This window comes from Drosophila willistoni, unplaced genomic scaffold, assembly GCF_018902025.1.
Source record: "Drosophila willistoni isolate 14030-0811.24 unplaced genomic scaffold, UCI_dwil_1.1 Seg679, whole genome shotgun sequence".
NCBI classification, from domain to species: Eukaryota; Metazoa; Arthropoda; class Insecta; order Diptera; family Drosophilidae; genus Drosophila; species Drosophila willistoni.
The window spans coordinates 18270-44687 of NW_025814593.1; the positions used below are offsets into that span (position 1 = coordinate 18270).

Genomic DNA, 26418 nt, shown 5'->3' on the forward strand with positions numbered 1-26418 from the left:
CCCTATTGCAATAACACACAAACATTATAACCGCCAATGTCCAACCACGAAAACTTGCTGATTGTCCCGGACAGATTGCAAATTCGCTATATTGCTGTCAAATAAAAAAAAAAAAAAAAAAAAACTAAAGAAATGACGATACATTTGGCTACCTAAAAAAAGAGGATAGAAATGAACTTATTATTATATGAAATACTCTCCCATATAATAAAAGTACATCAGCAATTAAAAAAAAATCGAATCATCAAGCAAAGGATAAGCTTCAGTGGATCGCAGTATGGCAGCTGCTCAACCACTTACAACACCTTGCCTGTTACAAAAGTCGTTTACAATTGATTCTAGGCTTTGTCGTTTGTATTAAATAATGTTTTAACAAGTAACTAGCGCGGCATCAGGTGATCGAAGATCCTCCCAATTTACTATGTTACAAATAACATTGGCATCACATCCATTGTCGTTTATAAAATAAACTTTTAATGGTTTAGAAGCCATACAATGCAAATTGCCCCTTATTTATCATTGCAGTCCAGCACGGATACGACCTTAGAGGCGTTCAGGCATAATCCAACGGACGTAGCGTCATACCACTGTTCGTTCGAACAAGTATTGTGCCATTGGTCCGTACCTGCGGTTCCTCTCGTACTACGCAGGAATGCTGTCGCAACAACGTTTTGTCATTAGTAGGGTAAAACTAACCTGTCTCACGACGGTCTAAACCCAGCTCACGTTCCCACACACATGTGAACAATCCCAACGCTTGGTGAATTTTGCTTCACAATGATAGGAAGAGCCGACATCGAAGGATCAAAAAGCCAGTTCTCCCTAAGGTAACTTTTCTGACACATCTTGTAAAAAACTCTTTAACCCAAAAGGATCTATAGGCCGAGCTTTTGGTGTCCCTGTGTGTACTGAACACCGAGATCAAGTCAGCATTTGCCCTTTTGCTCTATGTGTGGTTTCTGTCCGCACTGAGGTGGCCTTGGGAGACCTCGGTTATTATTTAAGAGATGTACCGCCCCAGTTAAACTCCCTGCCTGGCAATGTCCTTGAATTGGATCATACCTGAGTAATTGGAGTTATACCAAATATTTCAAATTAAAAATACATAAATGCACTCTCTCATTAAAGAATTTGTTTGCGATTATATAACAAACTCGTGATACTTTGATCAAGAAGCTTGCATCAAAACCCAATACCATAAGATATAATAAATATATCCGTATAATGGCTAGGAAATGATACACGTTCCATTTAATCAAGTAAGTAAGGAAACAATAAGAGTAGTGGTATTTCATTGGCGATATCAAACACAAGGAATAATATCTCCCACTTATTCTACACCTCTTATGTCTCCTTACACTGCCAGATTAGAGTCAAGCTCAAAAGGGTCTTCTTTTCCCGCTAATTATTCCAATTTTTTTTTTTTTTTTTTTTTTTGATCGCCGAGGAAGGAAATTTTCTAAAGATACGAGCAACCAACTACTGGACAATCTCGTATGCACGATTCGCTGCATCATCGGGACAATGAAGTCCCACAGTGCCTACGTACTAAAACCACCTCTTTTTAACAATGCATTGTTTGTACCTTTTTAGATGGAATGCCAAGGTAGCAGGCAAAAGTATAAGAAAAGCTAGAGGTTAGTACATCTAGCTTCGAGTATACCCAGCACAATACATTAAATGTTTGAAAGACGTCACTCCGCCTTTTACTGCTCTGACGCTGATGAGTTTGGTACCTTGAGCGATGAGGAGATCTTTTCTCTCCAGTTGAGTGTAACGGAATGAAACTCGATTTCACCTGTCACTCCGAAAAATCGCCGCATTTGTGATCTTATGTCAGCTCTGTCATACCTTTCGACCTTGCGCTGGTGCGCTTGGTCTAAGGAATGTCCGCCTGTCACAATCTGAACGTCTATCACATAATTGTGATTCTGTCGGATTCCCACCAGGTCCGGTTTATTTAAGCCCGAGTCGCATTGCAGACTTGGTTCGACATAGACAACGCAGCCTTTCCGTTCAAGTCCCCGCTTGACGGCATTTACTACGCTGTTGTGTCTAGCTACCCGCCTCCCGTGCGTACGATAGCATTTTTGCAAGATGTGAAAGAGAGTCATAGTTACTCCCGCCGTTGACCCGCGCTTACTTGAATTTCTTCACTTTGAAATTCAGAGCACTGGGCAGAAATCACATTGTGTCAACACCCGCTAGGGCCATCACAATGCTTTGTTTTAATTAGACAGTCGGATTCCCCAAGTCCGTGCCAGTTCTGAATTGATTGTTAATTGATAATCGTTATAATTTAAAAGAACTAATTAAAAATTAGTATTCTTAAAAATTTTAGTAAGAAAGTTCCACAATTGGCTACGTAACTAACTATCCGGGGAACAAATAACTATCATAAATGATCGAAACTCTATTTACCCAGAACGAGCACATAAACCATGTTATTGTTTCCCAATCAAGCCCGAGCATCTCAATCTTCAGATCCAATCCTTATCCCGAAGTTACGGATCTAATTTGCCGACTTCCCTTACTTACATTATTCTATCGACTAGAGACTCTTCACCTTGGTGACCAGATGCGGATATTGGTACGGCCTGTTGAGAAGTTTGCGTATCCCCACCATAAATTTTCAAGGTCCGAGGAGAAAATATCGACACAACAGTATATGTCATGCTCTTCTAGCCCATCTACCATATCTCTCTGCGAAAGACTTCCATGGTAGTACGGCTATAAAACAGAAAAGAAACTCTTCCGATACCTCTCGACGGCTTCTTTATGGTCGTTCCTGTTGCCAGGATGAGCACGAGGCCCATATTTAATAACAAACGGATACTCAACAGGTTACGGAATTGGAACCGTATTCCCTTTCGTTCAAAATTATTCAAGTGTTTTATTATTTATTATTTCATTTGACATTTTTAAAACTTGAAAATTTTCGGCTTTCGCCTTGAACTTAGGACCGACTAACTCGTGATCAACCACTGTTCACACGAAACCCTTCTCCACTTCATTCCTCCAAGGTCTCATTCGATTATTTGCTACTACCACCAAGATCTGTACCAATGCCAGCTCCATGCAGGCTTACGCCAAACACTTCTAAGCACACCATTGTACCTTCCTACTCACTAAAGTTTCAAAATTTATATTATAAATATATCATCTACTTTAGCGGTAATTTATAGGTATACAACTTAAGCGCCATCCATTTTAAGGGCTAATTGCTTCGGCAGGTGAGTTGTTACACACTCCTTAGCGGATTTCGACTTCCATGATCACCGTCCTGCTGTTTTAAGCAACCAACGCCTTTCATGGTTTCTGTATAAGTTGTTAATTTGGGCACCGTAACATTACGTTTGGTTCATCCCACAGCGCCAGTTCTGCTTACCAAAAGTGGCCCACTGGGCACAATATATCGTAACCTTAAACTTCATATCAAGAAAGTTAAGGTTCTTACCCACTTAAAGTTTGAGAATAGGTTTAGTTTGTTTCGACCCTAAGGCCTCTAATCATTCGCTTTACCAGATAAGATTATTTTATATAACATTTAAATGCACCAGCTATCCTGAGGGAAACTTCGGAAGGAACCAGCTACTAGATGGTTCGATTGGTCTTTCGCCCCTAAACTCAATTCTGACAATCGATTTGCACGTCAGAACTGTTTCGGTCTTCCATCAGGGTTTCCCCTGACTTCAACCTGATCAAGTATAGTTCACCATCTTTCGGGTCACAGCATATATGCTCATGGTACGTTCCAGTTAGAGGTATAAATAATATAAATATCATTATACATAACTATATAGAACGCCCCGGGATTGTGTTAATTATATATAAATAGTTAAAAAACTAATCCCATTATTAGTCAAGTTAATTATGCTATTACGTTTATATCCCAATAACTTGCACATATGTTAGACTCCTTGGTCCGTGTTTCAAGACGGGTCCCGAAGGTATCCTGAATCTTTCGCATTGTTAATCATACAAGTGCATATAATAAACACAGAAAATCAATAATAATCATGCTATTATATAATTCCGAAAAATCTATCGAAATCTATCAACACTTTATCAAATTAATGTGGGATTCAGCTTTTTCCCGGACGAGCCTCGCAAGCTGTGGATTTTCAACCTTCACTAAGTCGAAGAGATTTAATTTGCACACACTGGGTTTTATTTTCATCAGCTTTATTGTACTTTTGTATTATTAGTTCATTATTAGTTTATTAGCTTAGTAGTAAAATTATCATTTACTTCACAATGCTTCTCTTTATTTTTGATTTCACTGCTCACACTTCAAGACGCAACTTTACCGGCTCACTCTATTCGACTGACTCTCTTCGGACTGACTGACAACTCCTCACCATCGTATATCGTTTTTAATCGATATTACATCGATACCCGTTCTCACTCGAAATCACCTCTACCATACCGCGATCCTACATTCGGCCATCCGACCTCCACATTTGCCCCGAATGATGGACACCATTTTTTCATATACTCCGCCACGGTGGTAGTACCCTTCGGACCTTCTCCATCTCCTACTTTCTCAACCGCATAGCGACCATGCCTCATTTTCCGAACAACCCGATAAGGTCCCGAATATTTGCCTTTGAGCTTAAGGCCAGAACCAAACTGCGTCCGCTTGACAGCCACCAACTCGTCAACCTCATATTCACTTGCAGATTTTCGACATTTATTAAACGTTTTACGGTTCTCTTCTTGCATTTTACTTATGTTCCTTTTCGCTGTGTCACGTATTTCGGACTTATTGTTTTGTAACTCAAGTAATAACTCTTCTTCCAACATACTCTTTAGTTCTAAATCGTAGCTAGTCCTCATCTCAGTACCAGTTAATATCTTAAAGGGTGATATTTTCGTGCTTCTAGGTGGTGACGAGTTTATAAACTGTTGCACCCTACCTACGTGCTTATACCATGCTCCGGGATCACTGGCACACAGTTTCGTCAACAATGCTATAACAATCCGATTAACTCGCTCTACTTGCCCGTTTCCTCTCGGAACTCCTGTCGCAATCACTAAATGTTGTATCTTTTGCGACTCGCAATACTCTTTAAAAATGTGAGACGTAAAAGCGGTACCTCGATCACTAACGATCCTCTTTGGATTCCCGAACAACTCAGACTGTTTCTGCAATCTCTCAACAACTTCTTCCGAACCAGTACTTTTCGTCGGATATAACCATACGTATTTCGAAAAAGCATCGACTACTACCAATATGTGGTTATATCGTTTCTTGGTTAACTCCATCGGCCCGACATGGTCTACATGAAAAGTCACTAAGGGCTCATCTTCGATGAGCAACCAATATTATCTCTTGCTCCATGCTAGTAGGTATTACAATAAGCTCCTTAACGGGATCTTTATACAATATTCCGTACTGCACGTAATAGTCGGCGTGCGCTCCCTTTTCTAACACTTTCAGAATCGTGCTGATCCATTCATCTTTTCTCTGTGCAAATTGTATTTTACTCTTCAAAGAATCTCCCGACAGTAAACAATATACCCTACTCAATGCGTCGACATGTTTCATCTTTACCCCTGATCTATGCTCAATTTCGAAATTAAAGTCTTGCAAGAATATAGCCCATCGGGCCACCCTTAGCGGAACGTCACGTTACTTTATCGTCATCGCAAAAGCATTACAATCGGTTACTATCTTTATCTTGATGCTGATCACATATATTCTCCACTTCTTTAATGCTTGAATTATAGCCAGTACCTCTAACTCGTACGAGTGATATTTTTCCTCAGCTGGGGTAGTTCGTCTGCTCATGTACTCTACCGGATGGTATTGTTGATCCTCCGAATCTTTTAGAAGTAAAATCGCGCCGTACTCATACATACTCGCGTCACAATGAACTTCTGTCACACTTCTGGGATTAAAAAGACGCAAAACCGGTGGATTACTCAATCCCGCTTTTAACTGTTCAAAAGAAGCTAACTCTTCTATGCCCATTTTAAAAGGTACGTCAGCTCTCAACAAATTTGTCAACGGCCTAGCTATCGTAGCGAAATCCTTCATAAACCTGCGAAAATATGAAGTAAGACCCAAATAACGTTGGACTCCTTTCACATCCCGAGGAACTGGAAAATTCTCAACGGCACTTGTCTTCTCTTTTGACGGTTTGATGGTGCCATTTTCTATGATGTATCGCAAAAAATTGACCTTACGCTGAAGAAATTGACATTTTTTCCATTTTATCTTTAATCCCGACTCTTCTGCTAAACTTATAACTCTTTTCAATCTGTCAATACCCTCAAACTCATTTTTTGCTGGAATAATAATATCATCCATGTACAACATCAATATGCCTTCATTAATCAACGGTCTCAACATTGCAAAAATATATCTAGTAAACACAGCTGCTGAATTATTAATGCCGAACGGTACAAAATTGAATTCGAATTGCCCATTTTGAGTAACGAACGAAGTAAGTTTCTTTGAGTTTTCTTCAACTGGCACATGAAAATAGCCATTACACAAATCAAGAGTTGTAAACACTCTACCTTCTTGTAGCTTATGTAATACATCATCAATCACTGCCGTCGGAAAATTATCTCTTATAATTTTCTGATTTACTCTTCTATAATCGCAACATAATCTCTTTTCTCCATCTTTCTTCGGTACTAATACAATTGGAGAAGAATACTCAGATACACTATGGCGGATTATTCCTTCTTCTAACCACTCTTTGACCTGTTGATAGACTCTTTTCTGATCTTCATACGATAAGCGTCTTGGTTTCTGATATACCGGTACTTCATCAGTAAGTATAATCTTCATTTTCACTGGACAGTTAGCTGGTTTGACCGGACTATAATCCGAAATGATTTCTAGGACTTTAGACTTTAACTCAATGCTCAAATGGGAAAGCTCTATCTCCGACGAAAAGTTTTCGACTCTCGTAGTCAATATCTGCCCGAACGTGTTTTGCAACTCTTCTATGGGACTTACATCGCGTACTGGGGGTGGATCTTGTGGATTACTGTAACGAGTAATAACTTGATTTCCTCCAAATGATCGAGTATTCCCGTAAAACACTAATCCTTGTTTTCCCATTGTAGCATTTACGACCTCAAATACGTCATTTCCGATTACCCCATCATATAATGTATCTCTATCTCTCACTACATGGAAACACATCTTAATAGGAACACCATCTAAAGCCGTATCTAACTCAAAAGATCCTTTGGTATAGATTTTCTTACTTCCTATTCCCAATAACTCTTTCACATCCGAACTCAAGGGAACTGCGTAAACTCGTTTGTACGCGCTCTCACTTATAGTCGAGATATCACTACCTGAATCAAAAAACGCTGATATAACCTCATTGCCAAAACGAACATCTTTAAAGACACGATTATATAATTTCTGAGTAAGTTGCTGCACTTTATGACTATCTTTTTCGAACATATTTCCCTGCATGCTACACTGATTCGCCTTATGACCTGGCTTGTTACATTTAAAACACTTAAACTCGCTCTCTTTACAGTTTTTCGCTATGTGATTTCTTCCTCCGCACTTGTAGCATCTTGGCTCATTTAAAGCAATATCCTGTTGCTTCTTCTCGAATTTTGATGATCTTGACCATTTTGACTCTTTCTCAGTAGATATTTTCTCGTACATTTTCATGTTTTCTCGTAATTCTCTAAAATTCCTGGCTTGATACAACACAGTCTTGTTTTGCTTCGAATCTGGTATACCCTCTATTATATATTCTATAACACTTTCTTCATCTAAACTCTTCATCTCGCCAAACTTCATCATCTCGCCATCTCATCTCTTCATCATCTCGCCAAACTTTTCATTTCATAAAAATATTCGATTAAACTTCCACTCTGTTTTTTCTTTCTATTCTCGAGTAGCTTATGTACTTGTTTTGCGGACAACTTCTCCGAAAATTCACTCTCTAAAGCTGACTTTAGACTAATCCAGTCGGTAAGACCGTCTTCGCTACTGACAAAAAATTTCGCAGCCCCTTTTAACAATTGTCTACTATAAATGAATTTCTGTAAATCGTTCCATTTGACTGTCTCTGCACAGTACTCAAAATCTGCAAGCCAATTGTCGACATCTTGCTGCTGGCTGCCATCGAATACAGTTAACGAATCTTGAATATCTCTTAGTGTAAACGCCATTATACTCTGTACCTCTTGTTGATCGTTTACTACTTGTAAGCTACGCTCTAGTGAGTCCTCGTAGAAGGATGCTTCCTCAACTCCTGATTCGAAAAAAGATATTAGTCTTACTTGTAACTCTGCCTTGTTTCCCTTAATACTCAAGTTATTTTCTTTCAACTTTTCTTTAAACTCAGATACCGTGAGTTGCAAGATTTCGTCGTGTGGCATAATTTGAATTCAAACAAATTATATAACAAATTTTGAATATGTATCTTAAGCTAACGTTAGTGGGTTAAGTTAATTGATATCAATCTACAATGTTATACAAATGTTTTACACTTTGGTTATGGCCCTTTCTTGCTTAGTTAATACTTGCTCTTGTATCTCGACTCTGTTGCCGTCCCTCTCGTAAGCCAAAATCGCTGCGTACGCCTCTGTACTCGATCGTCGCGTCACACACACTTTTGGGGTTGATGCCGCCGTCGGTGTGAGCGTTGCTCTCTGGAAACTCTTTGTCGTCGTTTGTATGAATACTGCTCTCTGGATACTCTTTGTGTCTTGTCGGCCTCAATAACGCACTCTACGTTTCACTACTTCCACTTGCGATGGTTGATGCCGTCGTCTGTGTGAATGCTGCTCTCTTGGTGTAACGTCTGCTTGATCGCCGCTCTCTGAATACTCTGTAAGTTTCGCCACTCACCCTTGCGATGGTTGATGCCGTCGTCTGTGTGAGTGCTGCTCTCTTGAACACTCTTTGTGTCTTGCTGCCTCGTCACTGCTCTGCTCTCGATCGTCGCGTCACACACACTCTTGGGGTTGATGCCGCCGTCGGTGTGAGCGTCGCTCTCTCGTCTCGGTTTTGCACTCTCTGTGCCTCATCGTTCGCACAGTCTCCTCGTTGCCTCCTCTCTTAGGTTTTTCTCTTGTTGCCTCTTCGTTTTCCTGCTCTTCTCATCACGTCACGCACACTTCTGGGGATGATGCCGCCGTCGGTGTGAATGTTGCTCTCTCGTCTCGTTCGCACACTCTTTGTGCCTCGTTGTTTGCCCACTCAGTATTGTTGCTCTTGTTGCTACCTCGTTCAGCTTCGAACGATCATGTCGTTGTCTCTCTGGTTCGTTGCCGTGTTGCCGTCTCTGTCGCTCTTGTGGATTTCCTTTTTTTTTTTTTTCTTACGGCATGGCGCCAAAAATATTCAGTGGACGCTCGATGTGCTTTTTTTTTTTTCGTTTGCCAAGAATCTCTGCTGCTGTCTCACTCTCTCTTGTGTACGACTTATTCCAAGAATTGACTGAATTTCACAATTTTTCCCATGGATTTAACTTTTTTTGTACAACAATGTAATGACTGATGTACAATAACGGATCTCAGACTGCAACAATTTGATGATTGATAAATAGTCCTACCGCCAAACGATTCCTGGACGAGCCCCCAAGTTGTGGGATTCAGCTTTTTCCCGGACGAGCCTCGCAAGCTGTGGATTTTCAACCTTCACTAAGTCGAAGAGATTTAATTTGCACACACTGGGTTTTATTTTCATCAGCTTTATTGTACTTTTGTATTATTAGTTCATTATTAGTTTATTAGCTTAGTAGTAAAATTATCATTTACTTCACAATGCTTCTCTTTATTTTTGATTTCACTGCTCACACTTCGAGACGCAACTTTACCGGCTCACTCTATTCGACTGACTCTCTTCGGACTGACTGACAACTCCTCACCTAGACATATTATGCTAGACATATCGTTTTTACTCGATATTACATCGATACCCGTTCTCACTCGAAATCACCTCTACCATACCGCGATCCTACATTAATGACATTTATTCTATGTTAAAATGCAAGCAAAATAATTTAAATAAACTATAAGTCATATTTTATGATAAATTTGGTTTATGTTAATAGATTACCATGTCCTTATATGGAAAAAATGCACACTATTATTATAATATTATTATAATATTAAAACTCTAATAAAGAATTTTCCATAATGGATATTCAGGTTCATCGGGCTTAACCTCTAACAAGTTTTAACTCTCTATTCAGAGTTCTTTTCAACTTTCCCTCACGGTACTTGTTTACTATCGGTCTCATGGTTATATTTAGTTTTAGATGGAGTTTACCACCCACTTATTGCTGCACTATCAAGCAACACGACTCTTTGGAAACACCATCTAGTAATCATTAACGTTATACGGGCCTGGCACCCTCTATGTGGTAAATGGCCTCATTTAAGAACGACTTAAATCCTTAATTTCTCATACTAGAATATTGATGCTCCATACACTGCATCTCACATTTGCCATAAAGACAAAGTGACTTAGTGCTGAACTATTTTCTTTTCGCTCGTCGCTACTAAGAAAATCCTTGTTAGTTTCTTTTATATGGGTAGTCCCATATGAGTTGGGGTTGTATATACACACAAATATATTATTTAATATATTAAAACCATTGTATACTTTAAGTGAAGAATAATATTATGACACAATTATTTTATCATTTCATATCATTAATAAGAGGCAATTCTAGATTAAAATTTAATATTTTTTATGCTAGACATTCCTCAGTATCATTTGATTTGAAAAAGAAAATTATACATCTTCGTTTTTCTCATACATATGTGAGCCAATGTGTTTCAATTATTTTTAATATTATGAATATACATATATATCCAATAATATACCATATGTAAATATTAAAACAACTTATTTAGTATAGTCTTACAACCCTCAACCATATGTCGTCCAAGCAGCACTCTAAAATTAATTAAAGTAGCATTCCTTCTTAAATACATGTAGGATTTACTTTATCCCGGTTTATTTATTACAATATTATTAAAGGATGTGGTTTCCTTGTTAAGTCTTATATTATTAACAATGTTTCTTTGTGTTAAGAATACATATGTATATTTTATATTATTTAAATGGCCTTAGTGATAATTTGGGTGCGCGATGTGATCGAGGCGAGAGTACGATTGCGAGTGCTTTTGAATCAACGCTTCTCTTTAATTTTCAATGAGTGAGTCGACCAGATAGGTACGGCCGCTGCGTGTCGTTCTGTCTCGCTCACTAGCTACTGCCCGATTGCCATGATTATGCCCGCATGACACTTCATTTCCTACAATCGGCTGTCCTGACAAGTCATTCGACCCGAATGATCCTAGCCAAGGCTTCATGAACTCAGCCACTGTTGAGGTCTTACAAGGTCCTTCACCATCGCCAACTTTCTCAATGTCGTATCGACCGTGCCTATTTACCTTCGTGACTTTATACGGTCCTAAGTATTTACCTCTCAACTTTAGACCTGTCCCATACTGCGTACGTTTAATCGCCACTAACTCGTTTAAATTGTACTTTCTTTCCCATTTCCTGTTCTTGTCAAACGTCCTTTTCATTTCCTGCTGTATTTCATTAATATTGTTTCGAGCCTCCGCTCTAATCTCATCACGACCACAGTCTAATTCTTCTATTAACGAATCGGTTATCAGCTTTCTTATTTGGGGATCATCAGGACTACGCATCTCTATTCCTGTCAAAATCTTAAAAGGTGTAACTCTTGTACTTCTTGGAGCAGTATTATTAACAAGTTGTTGCACACGACCAACATACTTGTACCAGTTTCCCTCATTCTCTTGGCTTAACTTTGAAATCATTGGAACTATTATCTTATGCATCCTTTCTACTTGGCCGTTGCCGCGGGGTACACCTTTTGCTATCAGTAAATGCTGTATATCCTGTCTGACACAATACTCCTTAAACGCATTGGATGTGAATGCTGCTCCCCTGTCAGAAATTATTCACCGTGTTACCAAAAATTATCGCCTGCTTTTCAAGACAACTAAGTACTTCATCGACTCCTGTTCCACGAGTCGGGTACAACCATACAAACTTAGAGAACCCATCAACAATAACAAGTATATGATTATAACGCTTTGTCGTGACCTCCATCGGGCCAACGTGATCAATGTGATATGTCATCAATGGCTGATCTCCTTTGCTTATTGGCATCAAATATCCTTCCTTTTTACCGGTTTTGGCATTAACAATAAGACATTCCACGCAACACTCAACAACACGGGCTACCTTTTCTTTTAATTTTGGAATTTAATACGATTTTTCAACGATATGTTGAGTCTTTCTAGCTCCAAAATGTCCTTGTTTGTGTGCAATCTGTATTATTTCTTTTTCCATCTGCGAGGGAACGACAATAAGTTCTTGATTGGGGTCTTTTAACTAAACTGAACTAAACTCGTGATCAATTTAGTACAATCATCTGACAACTGTGCTTCCCTCAATCTATGGGTTATGGTGTCGGTTAGCATAAAACAAGATAAACGGCTCAAAGCATCCACATGCCGCATCTTTGAACCTGAACGATGTTCGATCTGATAGTCGAAATCTTGTAGGTACATTGCCCAACGTGCTACACGTAACGGAACCTCTTTCTTTTTCATTGTCATCGTGAACGCATTACAATCTGTAACAATCTTAAATCTCAATCCTAGCACATATACACGCCACTTTATTAATGCTCCAATAACTGCTAAAACCTCAAGTTCATACGAATCATACTTCTCTTCGCAAGGTTTAGTTTTCCGACTCATATATTGTACCGGATGAAATAAACCATCTTCTGAATCTTTCTGTAAAAGCGCAGCTCCGAAACCGTGTTTCGAGGCATCAGTGTGAATCTCAGTCTCTAGCTTAGGATTGTATAACTTTAAAACGGGACCTTTGATCAATGCTAACTTCAATTGCTCAAACGCTACCATTTGCAATTCTTTAAACTCAAACTTTTTGTCTTTTCGCAAAATGTCAGTCAAGGGCTTAGCTGTTACTGCGTATCCTTCGATGAATCTAGGGAAATACGATGTTAATCCCAAAAATCGTTGAACTGACTTCTTGTCATGTGGGATCGGGAATCTTGAAACAGCATCAGTCTTCTCCTTACTTGGCTTAATACTTCCATTTTCAACTATATAGCCCAAAAAATTTACTTTACTCTGCAGTATCTGACATTTTTCCCAGTTTATTCTCAACCCATTTTCCGCAGCTATCTTTAACACTCTTTTAAGTTTAATTAGACCATCATTCACGTTAACACTTGGTATAATTATATCGTCCATATACACCACTGCATCTCCATTCTTCACTGATTCTCTATTACTGCCATTATAAATCTTGTAAAAACTGCTGCAGAGTTGGATATTCCGAATGGTACATATAGGAATTCATACTGACCATTCTGAGTTACGAATGCTGTGTACTTCTGAGATTTCTCCTCAACAGGAACATGGAAAAACCCGTTTGTTAGATCTAGAGTAGTATAAACTAACGCACTTTGAAGTTTTTCTAATACGGTATCCATCTGTGGCATAGGAAAATTATCTCGGACCACTTTCTCATTTAGCTTTCTGTAATCGCAGCACAAACGCTTTTTCCCATTCTTCTTTGTTACAAGTACAACAGGCGAAGCATATTCGGAAAAACTTGGCCTTATTATCTTCTCCTCCAACCATTCTTGTACTGTACTATCAACAATTTTCTGATCAGACTCTGCTAGACGCCTTGGATGCTGATAAACTGGCAACTAATCTGTTAGTACAATCTTCATTTCGATAGGAGTGTTTGTATTTCTAATAGGTTTGTAACTTTTAATCAACTTCTTGACTTCACTAGCGATTTCTGCACTGATATGTGACAAGTCACTCTTGATTTCCACTTCATTCTGTTCTGCACTGTGCATACACATACTTTCAAATTCCTTAAACAACTCAACACAAGATTTATTCGCGTTACACAGTGATTCTTTTCCCTTGATGCTCACAAACTTTGTACCTTTCTTTGTAACAACCAAATCGACGTGATCTAATATAGTTCTACCCAAAATTGCCTCGTATGCCATGTCTTCATCAGGAACGATATGAAACTCGACTTCCATCTCAATGCCATCTATCTTGACACTTATGCCAAAACTACCAAAGGTCATCACATGACTTCCACCAATGCCTGTAAGGCTCTTCGAATATCCTGTTAATGATTTAATTCCAAGTTCGACAAACACGCTTTTACGTATGAGACTCAAATTTGCTCCTGTATCAATTAGACCGTTGAACTTAATCGACTTATAAGTTACTTCTTTCAACTCCAAACCCGAATCAGTAAATTTACCTGATGCTTTTACTAATTTATCATCTACAACATTGGTACTTTCAACTTTGGTGGTATCTTTTCCCTTACATTCAAATGAGCGATGGCCTGTTTTGCCACATTTAAAACAAGTAAACGTTTTCTTGTTACAGTCTCTCATCATGTGTGAAGGATCACCACACTTAAAACATTTGCGATCACCTTTTGTTATCGAACTTTTCTCTCTATTATCTCTACCTTGCTTGTGAAAAGATGACTCCAATGTTGTTTTCTTTGAGGACTTCCTAGGATCATAGGATTTTAAGTACGTCTCTATTTGAACTTTCAACCCATCCACTGTTCTGGCTTGATACAATAATGCCTTATTTGCTCTCAGGTCTGGTATACCTTCTACGAAATACTCGATTAAACTTTCGTCATCCAAATCGACCGGCTTTGCCATTTCCATTAACGAATACAAAAACTCATACAAATTCTCACCTCTCTTCAACTGTCGATTGCTTAGTCTTCTATGAACTTCGGCTGATGAAACCTTTACTATGAATTCGTTTTTCAAAGCTACTTTCAGGGACTCCCAACTACAAATATCTCTCTTACTCCGTATAAACGACAATGCAGCCCCCTTTAACAATTGTTTTGCATACACAAAAAGCTGTAACTGACTCCACTGTACGGTTAAAGCGCATTCTTCTAGGTCCCTAGTTCATTGTACAACATCAATCGAACGTAAACCGCAAAACTCGGAAACGCTTCCCTCCACATCTTTTAGTGTGAACCATGACCTTTGCCCATCTGTGTTCGGGACTTCTCGAATTGTTCTAGCCGAGGCGAAATCTGCCTCCTGCCCGTCATTTTCAGTTTCTATTAAATCGTAATGAGCGAGCAGACGCGATTGCAGCTCAGCTTTAAGGACTGTAGTCTCTAGCCCTAACTCTCTCAATTTAATGCGCAACTCTTCAATACGCAAAGTTAGAATCTCACCTCGATCCATTTCACACAGTTACAGGTATAATGCTTAACAAGTTTGCTATATTAATGTATAGGTAGTATCAATCAATCAAATTTGTTATGACTTATCAAAATTTACACACTATGTTAATGTAGGTCAAATTGTGGTAGGTTATGGTTAAACTCAGACGATTCTTAGAAATGTGCTCTCTGCAGCTCGCATCAATTTCGTCAATATTTCTGCCACCGGTCTGGTTTCGTCGTGCAAGCAAAGTAACTTAAACTCAAGACAATAATTAAACAGCTCACCCAACTATAGTCGTACTGTTCTATGGAACCACTCAATATCGCTGTAGCAACTCACTCATATGTTCGGTTCGCTCGCTGTAGCAACTCACTCAGATGTTCGGTTCGCTCTCTGTTGCCACTCACTCTGCTGTCGCTACTCACTCGGCTGTTTTCCACTCGTTCTCTTGGTCTCTCTGCTCCACACCAATTATCTCAACTTCGTGTCTGCTGCCTTCTCGTTTGGACTTGTCGTCGTCGTCTGCTTCTTGTAACGGTTTGTGTTATCCGCTCTCTTTGTCTGCTTCCACACCAATTATCTCAACTTCGTGTCTGCTGCCTTCTCGTTTGGACTTGTCGTCGTCGTCTGCTTCTTGTAACGGTTTGTGTTGTCCGCTCTCTTTTGGTTTTCCGCTTCCACAGTGAACACCAGTCATCAACTTTGTGCTCTCTGTCTGCTCTCTCCGTGTGTCTGCTTCCACAGTGAACACTAATTATCATCAACTTCGTGCCCGCTGTCTGCTTCTCATAACGGTTTGTGTTGTCCGCTCTCTGCTCTCTTTTGGTTTTCCGCCTCCACAGTGCACACTAGTTATCATCAACTTCGTGCCCTCTGTCTGCTCTCTCTGTCTGTCTGCTTCCACAGTGAACACTAATTATCATCAACTTCGTGTCCGCTGTCTGCTCTCTCCGTCTGTCTGCTTCCACAGTGAACACTGGTTATCATCAACTTCGTGTCCGCTGTCTGCTTCCACAGTAAACACTAGTTATCAACAACTTCGTGTCTGCTCTCTCCGTCTGTCTGTTTCCACAGTGAACTTTAATTATCATCAACTTCGTGTCCGCTTAGTGACGCTCTTCTTGCGTCGTCCGACCGCTCACCGTCTCACCGTCCACTCGTCGCCACTCGTACAGTCACACCAACTTCCACTATTTTGAACTTGTAGTGGTTGCTTCTTGTGAAATTCGTTCGCCAACAACCTTGATTTTGTATATATAGTACACGTTAATGCATGCAATTTTAACAATTTTCACACACACACACAAATTTCACTAATTGTCTTAGGCCAGAAATCTCGGTTGAGCCCCAGTTTGTAGGATGTACTGTATCCCGGTTTATTTATTAGAATATTATTAAAGAATGTGGTTTCCTTGTTAAGTCTTATATTATTAACAATGTTTCTTTGTGTTAAGAATACATATGTATATTTTATATTATTTAAATGGCCTTAGTGATAATTTGGGTGCGCGATGTGATCGAGGCGAGAGTACGATTGCGAGTGCTTTTTGAATCAACGCTTCTCTTTAATTTTCAATGAGTGAGTCGACCAGATAGGTACGGCCGCTGCGTGTCGGTCTGTCTCGTTCACTAGCTACTGCCCGATTGCCATGATTATGCCCGCCTGACACTTCATTTCCTACATACATATGTCCTATGCATTTATAATCGGCAATGTCTGTTTATTTATTGACTATAATGAAATTTGATGGTATTTATAAAAATACATATGAAAATTTATTGTTTAGTGGTACCATCATATATAAATGGTCCATTTCGAGAGTATGTGGCACAAAACCTACTTAGGTGGTGTGATGTCGAGCATGGTCAGTCATATGTAATATTGGTAACATTCTTAAATACATATGTCTTATGCATTTATAATCGGCAATGTCTATTTATTTATTTATTAGAATGAAATTTGATGGTATTTATAAAAATACATTTTTTTTTTTTTTTTTTTTTTTGATTCAGTGTTCTTTATTTAAGATCTATCCGGAGGACAATTATTAAATTTGTTCAAACATTAACATATGGGAAAAATACTTAATGTGATTATACATGCAATTTACAGGAACAATAAATCGTGTTGTATAGAAGGATTTTATTTTGGAGTCTCAACTTGGACCTGCTTCCCAGGAGCCAGTACATTTTTCCGAGCTTAGCATCCAACTGCTTACGTTTATTTCGAGTATGGGGGGCCCAGGTTAGACGCCTGTCCATGGTCAGTCCCAGGTACTTGGCTTCATCCGATCAACGTTACTGGTGGGCAGTCGTCTCTTTTTAATGCGAAGGTGATGTGTCGGGACTTTTCTGCGTTGATTGTTATGCACCACTTTTCCAGCCATGGACTCACCAAGTTGAGCTGTTCTTGGAGGATTAGTGATGCATCCGATGCATCTTTAGCATGTGCCAGGAATGCAGTGTCGTCGGCATATGTGGCAACCAGCAGGTCTTGGTGATAGTAGATAGGAAGGTCTGCCGTGTAAAGAGTGTATAGGATTGGGCCAAGTACGCTTCCCTGCGGCACTCCCGCATTTACTGGTAGGATCCTGGATTCTTCACTGCCTACCCTGACGTAGAAGGACCTTCCAAGCAGGTAGCTCTTCAGGAGTAGGAAGTAGGGCATTGGGAGTTGCTTCTTTAATTTATATATAAGCCCGGTGTGCCAGACGCGATCAAAGGCTTGTTTGACGTCTAGGAATACGGCTGAGCAGTATTCCTTCCTCTCGAATGACATGGTGATTGTCTCCACTAAGCGATGATATTGCTCAGGGGTGCCATGTCTAGTCCTGAATCCGAATTGATGGTTAGGGATTAGGCCGTCGTCTTCTAGAATTGGCAGTACTCTTCTTAAAATTACTCTTTCGAGTAATTTAGAGAGCACTGGCAAAAGACTGATTGGGCGGTATGAGGTTACTAGTGTTTCAGGCTTGTATGGCTTGGGAATGAGGATAACATCAGCACATTTCGACTGGCGTGGGAAATGTCCAAGCAATAAGCATTTGTTGAAAATACCGCTGATGAGGTTCCAGGCAACAGAAGGTAGTGCCATAATCGGTGCTGCTCCTATGCCATCATATCCTGGTGCTTTCCTGAGCTTAAGTTTGCTGGCTTCCTCTATGAGTTCTTCTGGATCAACTTCACGAATGGGCAAGTCCATTTGGCAAGGTATGTCTATGAAGTTAGTTATAGAGTCGTGATCTTCCTGAGAGCAGGTCAGCACAGGGGTGAAAGTGGCGCTTAGGTGGTCGGCAAATGCCTCTGCTTTTGCTTCTTCCGATCTGCACCAGATGTTGTTGGGACCTAGTATTGGGGCGATTCTCTTTATTGGCCTTTTGAGGTATCGCGTAGCTCTCCATAGGTTGTTAGACGCGTCTCCCGGCTCGAGGTCTTTTATATATTCCGCGAAGGCCTGGTTGCGGAGGGCGATCAGTAGCTCTTTTAGTTCTTTGGTTGCCCTATTGAGTGCTCTTTTGTCCAGCGGGTTTCGGGATGTGTGGAAGACTCTTCGGAGCCTGCGTTTCTCACGCACTGCTGCAGCGACTTCGAGAGCCCAAAGGTGACGTTCGAGATGAGCAGTTTTTCTGGGGCCAGGCAGTGGTGGGGTGTTGCTTGGAAAGCCTCATGTATTAGCTTAGTCAGCTTTTCAACTTCATTGTCGATTTCCATTTCGTTATCCAGTTGCCCGTTGGTGCTAATGTTTCTTTCGATCCATTTTTGGTAGCGACTTATGTTGGTGTTTTTACGGAAAATCCTAGCAGGGCCTTTTGTGAGGTGGGCGGGCAAGTTTAACAGCATCATGACTGTGCAATGGTCCGAGCATAGGTCCATGGAGTTTTGGAGCACAATTTTATTCGGGTTAATTCCTTTGCTGATTGCGATGTCTGGCCCCGGTATTAGTAGGCCAGTATGTAGGTTCTCCGGATGAGTGGGCGCACAGATTTCTTAAGCCAAGACAGCGTTGCAGTGCTCTGCCCTTGGGGTTTTTTAACATCGAACCCCACCAAGGATTTTTCGCGTTGTAATCGCCAGATGCTATGAATCTTGGCTCCAGTTCTGAGAAGAACTGCTCAAACATTTGAGTGTCTACCGAGTTGGGTGGAGGTATGTAGACTGCTCCAATTGTCAGGTCTCCTGTTGGGCTTGATAGCTTTGTTTGGGTACACTGAATCCAGGTTTGTTCGATTGGTGGAAGTGCTGTGTACTTGATTCCACATTTCACCAAGATAGCTGATCCTCCTCGTGCGCGTCCACTTGGGTGATTTGCGGTGACTAGCTCATATCCAGGGATTTTGAGGTATTGTGTGGTGTTGAAGTGGGTCTCTGAAACCAGCAGAATGTCCACGTGTTGAGTTTTTATAAAAAGTTCGATATCTGGCCTTTATGCGCAGAGACCGTTGGCATTAAATATGGCTGCTCTAAGACCTATTTGCATAGCTTTGCCACGACGGTGGTAAGCAGCTGTGTAAGCATGCTGAATTGGTCGAACATTTTCTCCATCATAGCTTCTATTTTGGCAAGGATGGATATCTCGTTTGCACTGTGGGTATTGGCCTGAGTGCCTTCATATGGAGTTTTGGCAGCATCTGCGTAGCTGAGGCCAGGTTGGGTATGACTGTTGGTTTGATTAGCCGTTTCATTTACCTCGTTGGTATTAGGACGTTGCGGTCTGGGTGGTTTGGGGCCATTTTTCTGCTTTGCAATCAAGTAAATTCTGCAACCTTTTTAGGAAGCTGTGTGGGACTCGCAGGTTGCCGAAGAAAATCGACATTGGCTTTTTATTTGTGTTGCTCTTTGCGTTGATAATATTGCGCACACCATGTCCAGCATCATTTAGTTCCTCGGCTATGTCATCGCAAGGGGTAGAGTGGTGGATTCCCTTGATGACAATGCGATATGCCCTTTCTTCTTTTGGTTGATAAGTCCGATAAAACATGTTGCGTTCGTCGAGGAATTTTTGAAAATTTCTGAAAGTCGCTATGTCGTTGGCCATAACACGTACTTTGCCGCCACGACCCGCCTTATAAGTGAAGGTGCCCTCTTCTGCTACAGCTTTGAGATCGTCGGTCATACCTTTTATGTTTGATACCTCAGGAAGAATTATTGGAGGGGGCTTCGGTTTGAGTGGTTCTGCTTTGTTGTTGGCTAATGATGAGCTAGCAGCTTCATTGGATTCGCTTGTGATGTTGTCGTTCTTTTAAACTCGCCTTCTTCAGTGGAAGAAGAGTCAGCTATTGACATGTCAGAGTCAGTTGACGATTCTTCAGATGAATCCGGAGCTCTTGGATTTTTGGTCCTCACCTTTTTCCTATCGGACTTGGGAGAAGAGTCTCCTTTGCGTTTAGCAGTTTCTTTTGCACCAATTTTTCCTGCTCGCCAAGTGGTTCTTTTTAATTTCCCAATTTCGGATGAGCACGTGGCGCTGTTTATTGTTTAGTGGTACGTTCATATATAAATGTTCCATTTCGAGAGTATGTGGCACAAAACCTACTTAGAAGGTGTGATGTCGAGCATGGTCAGTAAAATGTAATATTGGTAAAATTCTTGAATACATATGTCTTATGTTTTTATAATCGGCAATGTCTATTTTTTTATTTATTAAAATGAAATTTGATGGTATTTCTAAAAATACATATGAACATTTATTGTTTAGTGGTACCCTTATATATAAATGGTCGATTTCGAGAGTATGTGGCACAAAACCTACTCATGATGAACAGTGGTTGTTCAGTCATGTTGAAGGTTGCTCTACTTCAACGTTAATATGGCAAATGCAAAAGATAATAAAAAGCCTACCAAGGTAATCTAAGGTGTATGATGAAACGATCTTAGTATCGTTCTCTCTGATGAAGTTTATTCACTTATTCATTATGGGCATTAAATTAGTTTTTAGCGGACGTTGACGATACTATGCGCAGTACGTTCAAGTGGCCCCTACGACACCAGGACAAAGCCTGTTACGCGCGAGCCCAAGCTGCCCATCTCCCACCCGACCGACCGAGGGGTGCAAATACACAATAGAAAAGACAGACAAACAAATAATACTTTAGCTATCTATTAACTAAATGGGATAGGATAGATGTTTTAAGCATATTAATAGAAAACTCTGAGCCGATTATAGGGAATAGAAGGTTGTAATCAGAGCAGAGGACCTTAAAAGGTTCATGCATAGCATAGTTAGAAGAACAACGACTAAGGGACAAAGGTATCAAAGGATGTCTTGTAACGATCCTTTTTTGTCCTTCGGGATATTTACGATATCTCTTGGGCTAGGTTCGGCACAACAAATTTATTTTGTGCCCCGGTGAAATTAAAACACGTTTGATTTCAGTTGTTAGGGCTTAATTGTATGTTTATTCAAATCATTGGTGGGCTCGGTTGGATATGACGGTTTCTCGATGGTAGTTCTGGGCTTGGGCAGCGTTGGTGAGTCACTTCGAATCCCTCGTCAACCCTTCTCGTCTTCCTCTTGCTCCTGTAGCCGTTGCTGGTTACTGTCTCGATCCGTATAGTGTGCTTGATTTGCGCTACACACCTCTGCACCCTTTTCGCTGAGTTCGTTGAGAATGCTTTTGCTTTAACGCTCTGGGATGAATCCCGTAGCTGTTATCACGAAGCAGGATGTTCCTCAGAAATTGGTACTCGTCAGGATATATAGATCCTGGAATTTCGGCAGTAGGATATATCCTCGTGCCTTCCACTGACCTTGGGTACTCCTGGAGATTGCTTGGCTTCTCTCAAATTTACTCTAGCTGGGGTACGGTGTTTATTATCCTTATTTAAGGACTTGTTGCTATCAAGTGGAACTGTACAGGTTACTCGTAAGGCCTGTATAGTTCTTAGTTCGCTGCTGCTCCTTGTGTTTCCTTGCTTAGTTTCTTAAGGTTACTCTTAAGGCCTTAATTACTTGTTGCTTGATCACGTCTTGATGACTTGATGATGCTGCTTGATGGGCGTTGCCTTTATATAGGCAATTCCCACGGCCTCAGGAATATCTTGGTGTAGTACCGCTATACAGCTGGTACATTTCCATCGGCCCTCTGCTTTCACCCACGCATCCACTTGTTGCTATGCGTGGTGAAAGTCCCGTAAATCCTTTGCGCATATGTCCACTTTCTTTGTGGCTGAGCGCCCATTTATTTCCTTGTCCTTGTCTAGCTCCCTTGTATCTACGTGCTTCCATCACTTTCACGCATTGGCTTCGCCTTTCTATTGGCCGCCCTTCATATCCCGTTGACTCTCTCTGCTTTCTCTGCCAGCGCTGCCGTCGCCCGTCGCTCCCTTTGATTCACTCGTCATACCCAATTTCACCCATATTTGCTCAATATTGATATTTACATACATATATACGCAGTCCTCGGTAGATGAGTTGTCTAAGTGACCTAGTCATTTAGTCAACTGAACAACGAGGATCCGGGTTCGAATCCCAGGCTAGTGTATGGATGTAGTTTTCGTCTAAGCCGAAGGCCTTAGTAGCCAGTGCTTGTAAAATATAGTTAGGTTGATAGTTTACAACTATATCCTATACTTAAATACAATACAATACAATACATATATACTAATTGTATTAACTAAAATTATCATTTGAACATAAATAGCCTGATTAATTTAATATATTGTATTATTTAAATCCCCATGCAAATACACTTTCATATGCATCTCGCATCCATCAGATAGAGGGCTTCCCCATGGCCTCATCCCTCCCCCTTCGGCTTGCATATTCCCCTCACACCTCCATAAACCATCATTGCTTCTCGCATCTTTGCTTTCCCCCCTACTCCCCGATTCACAAGCATAGCCCTCACTTGGTTTCGTTTCGGTACCAAGCGCCCCCCACACCCGTCTTTCGGGCTTGCTTGGCCCTCACTTTTGTTTTCTCTCGCTCCCGAAATTCTTTTGGCGCTCGCATTCTAACTGCTTTCGCTCTCATGAGCGTGACGTAGGCATCGCGCGGCCCATTGGCCACCGGTATTCTCCCATGCCGTCACTCACGCATAGTGTACGTGTGACGTGCGTGTATGTACGCTAATGCATGCATTTACATTTGCCTCTCAATGCTCTTAATTTATCTAATGAGCCCAATGCCCTATTTTTGCATGCAATTATGCCCTCAAGCCCGGTTCCATTTACTCTTATACAGCCACTAATACTCATTATGTTTCCCACGCATCTTCCCGCTTGTACGAAATCGCCAGCGGTTGCGTGGGGTTCGATCGGCCATGTTCGACCGGCCTCTTTCATTGGCTCTTATACGACCGAACTTATCGCATTATGTCTCCCACGCATCTTCCCGCTTGTACGAAAATCGCCAGCGGTTGCGTGGGGTTCGATCGGCAATGTTCGGCTGGCCTTGTTTATTTGATCATTTACATCCGATTTCACTCTTATACTTTAGTTTGTGTCTTGGCTGCGTTTGTATCTTATGTATTGTGGCTTTGTATCTTGTTTGTTGTAGCTTGTTTGTTGTGTGGGACATTATTCTTGTGTATATAATGTTCGTCACACTCCCCCCCTTCTTCGGGAGGGATTTGCCCTCCCCTGTCCCTTGTACCTTGTTTGTTTTCTGCATGTGTTTGTTGTGTTTGTTTTCTGCGTGTGTATTTTTCATTTTAGTACTTGTGCATTTTTATGCTTTGCCTTTGTAGTTTTTTGTTAGTTTTTGGGGTTTTTTTTTTTTTTTTGGACTCAGCTCGCATCTTTTATTGGCCATTTGGCATCTTCTAATGTTGGCGATTACTGAGTATCTTTTCGTTAAATGCTGGCGGATTAGGGCATCTTTTCATTGTTGTTTTTTTTTCATTTTTGGCCCGTTCCGCATCTTTTCTTATACCTAACTTACATTTAAATATCCTACTTATTATATTCTCATTACGCCTACTTATTCTACTTATTATGTTCTACTTTCTCTATATACTCGAACTACCCCCTGAGCTATCCTAATCCTATATCTATTTTGTCCCGCCCATACTATTCTAACTCTTCTCGGCCCTTCCTGTCGCACCATTTGGCCCACGATATCCGCCACCATCTCCGGCCAATCTCTCTCCTCCACCGCCTCATATCTCTCATGCCCGTATGGCACTGGGCATGAGTTTTGCCTGGCCAATATGGGCCGAGCACTGTCATTGTGCCCGTCGGTGCAGACATTTGTCTACTCAATGCCGGTCTTGGCCACACCCACGGGCACTCTCGGTATTCGAGCTGCAGCTGCTGTTGCTGTTGCTGCCATTGTGGCTGCTGTTGTTGTTGCAGTTGCATTTGTTGCTGCTGTTGCTGTTGCTGTTGCATTTGTTGCTGCTATTGCTGTTGCTGATGCTGCAATTGTTGCTGCTGTTGTTGTTGCAGTTGCATTTGTTGCTGCCGTTGCTGTTGCTGTTGCACTTGTTGCTGCTGTTGTTGTTGCAGTTGCATTTGTTGCTGCTGTTGTTGTTGCAGTTGCATTTGTTGCTGCTGTTGTTGTTGCAGTTGCCTTTGTTGCTGCTGTTGCTGTGGCTGTTGCACTTGTTGCTGCTGTTGTTGTTGCAACATTGCCATCGCCCGCCGTTCTCTTGTCCGTTTCAGCTGCTCCTCCTCCTGTTGGGCCCTTTCTCACCTCAGCAGCTCTCGCTCCGCCTCTTCCTGCTGCCTCATCTGCTCCGACCACCATTCCATCCACTGCTGGTTCTCCGACGTCGATCCTTCTGCCTCCCAATCCGTCCCCTCTGGCTCGAGTGGAGGTGGGCTGGCTACTCCATCAGCCGCACCTTCATCAGCCACGGCCATCTCCGCCGTTTCGCTGGCCTCTGACATTGAGTCCACCATACGAAACGGCGTTGGTGGCCGCGCTGGCTCCCACAATCTTGCCGGAGGCTCATAGATCTCATTTTGCTCCCACGGCGCATACTCTTCTGGGCTACTCCGGCCGCTGCTCGCATCTCTCGCCTCTTCGTCGTCCATCATGCGTATCGCCTCGTCTAGTTCCCTCCATATTTCCTCATCACTCTCCTCCTCCTGGTGGCCCTGGTTTATCGCCGACTCGGCTTCGCTCTCCTCAGATCCGTAGCCGCTGTCATCTACGTCCTCATCGTTCTCCTCGTCCGATGAGGCGGCGATTGCCGGATCTATCATATCCGGCTCATCGTCGTCGGACTCCTCATCGGACCCGTGCCAGTCACCGCGTTCCATATTGGCCCGCGGTGCCGCATCTCGTCGAACTACGCCTTCATCCTGGCCAAAATTTACGTTAAACGCATTCATTCTAATTGGGTTTTTTTTTTTGTTGGCTTTACTCGCTGAGTGTTAAACTTTGAGTGACTCTTGCTTAGGATTTCTGCATGCAGGAAACCTCGCATCTTTGATATTTGTCAAATTTTTACCGTTATTCAAAACTTTGGATTCTCTATTTTAACTATCGATGCCGAATATTCTAATGCCCCTGCAATGCTCCACTAATACTAATGTATTAACGCGCGCATGTGTGTGTATGTCGCGATGCACGATTACATGCTCACTCTTATGCGCATGTGTATGTGTGTTCCCCTCTCTTTCCTTTTATTTTCTCTTTGTGCACTCATACTATTACATGTGTACTATCGTGCGCATGTGTAGGTTTTGGCTCTCTTTGATTGTGTGATCGTTTTTTTTTGTTTATCCTTGTTTTTTTTTTTGCTATTTTCTATTTGCTCATGCATATTTGCCTGACTGTATGTATATGATGTCCGCATATATTTATCTTGTTCCGGTATGCGGTTTGTGACTTTGCTGTTCTGCTTGTTCTTATTTATGCACTTTGTGATTCTTTTGTTTTACGTTTTTTTTTTTTGTTACGTGATTTTGTACGATTTTGATGCACTTTGAGATTTTTGGCTCTGTGTCATGTTTTTGAGATTTCTGCCCAGCCGGCCGGTCTGTGCAGATTTCTCGCTGCCATGTCATCAGATTCGTCCATACTCATTGTTCATCTATTTTATTGACATCTGTCTGTTCACTTATTTGCTCTTTCATCTGGCTCATATGTGCTTGCCTGGTTTTTCCTGTTTCTTTGTGCCGTAATTTACATATTACTGGAGACAAAAATCCTGTTACTTCATAAGGGCCTCCAAATCTTGGTGCCAATTTTGCTGCAAATCCT

General features: G+C 41.2%; 1 protein-coding gene and 1 pseudogene across 1 annotated transcript; both read right to left on the reverse strand.

Moving 5' to 3' along the window:
* Nucleotides 1-236: 236 nt before the first annotated feature.
* LOC124461835 lies at nt 237-10556 on the reverse strand (annotated as a pseudogene).
* A 14340-nt stretch (nt 10557-24896) lies between these two features.
* LOC124461834 (RNA polymerase-associated protein LEO1-like) lies at nt 24897-25544 on the reverse strand. Its single transcript, XM_047013294.1, has one exon. The coding sequence runs from the start codon at nt 25542-25544 to the stop codon at nt 24897-24899; it is 648 nt and encodes a 215-aa protein (XP_046869250.1).
* Between the last annotated feature and the right edge of the window lie 874 nt (nt 25545-26418).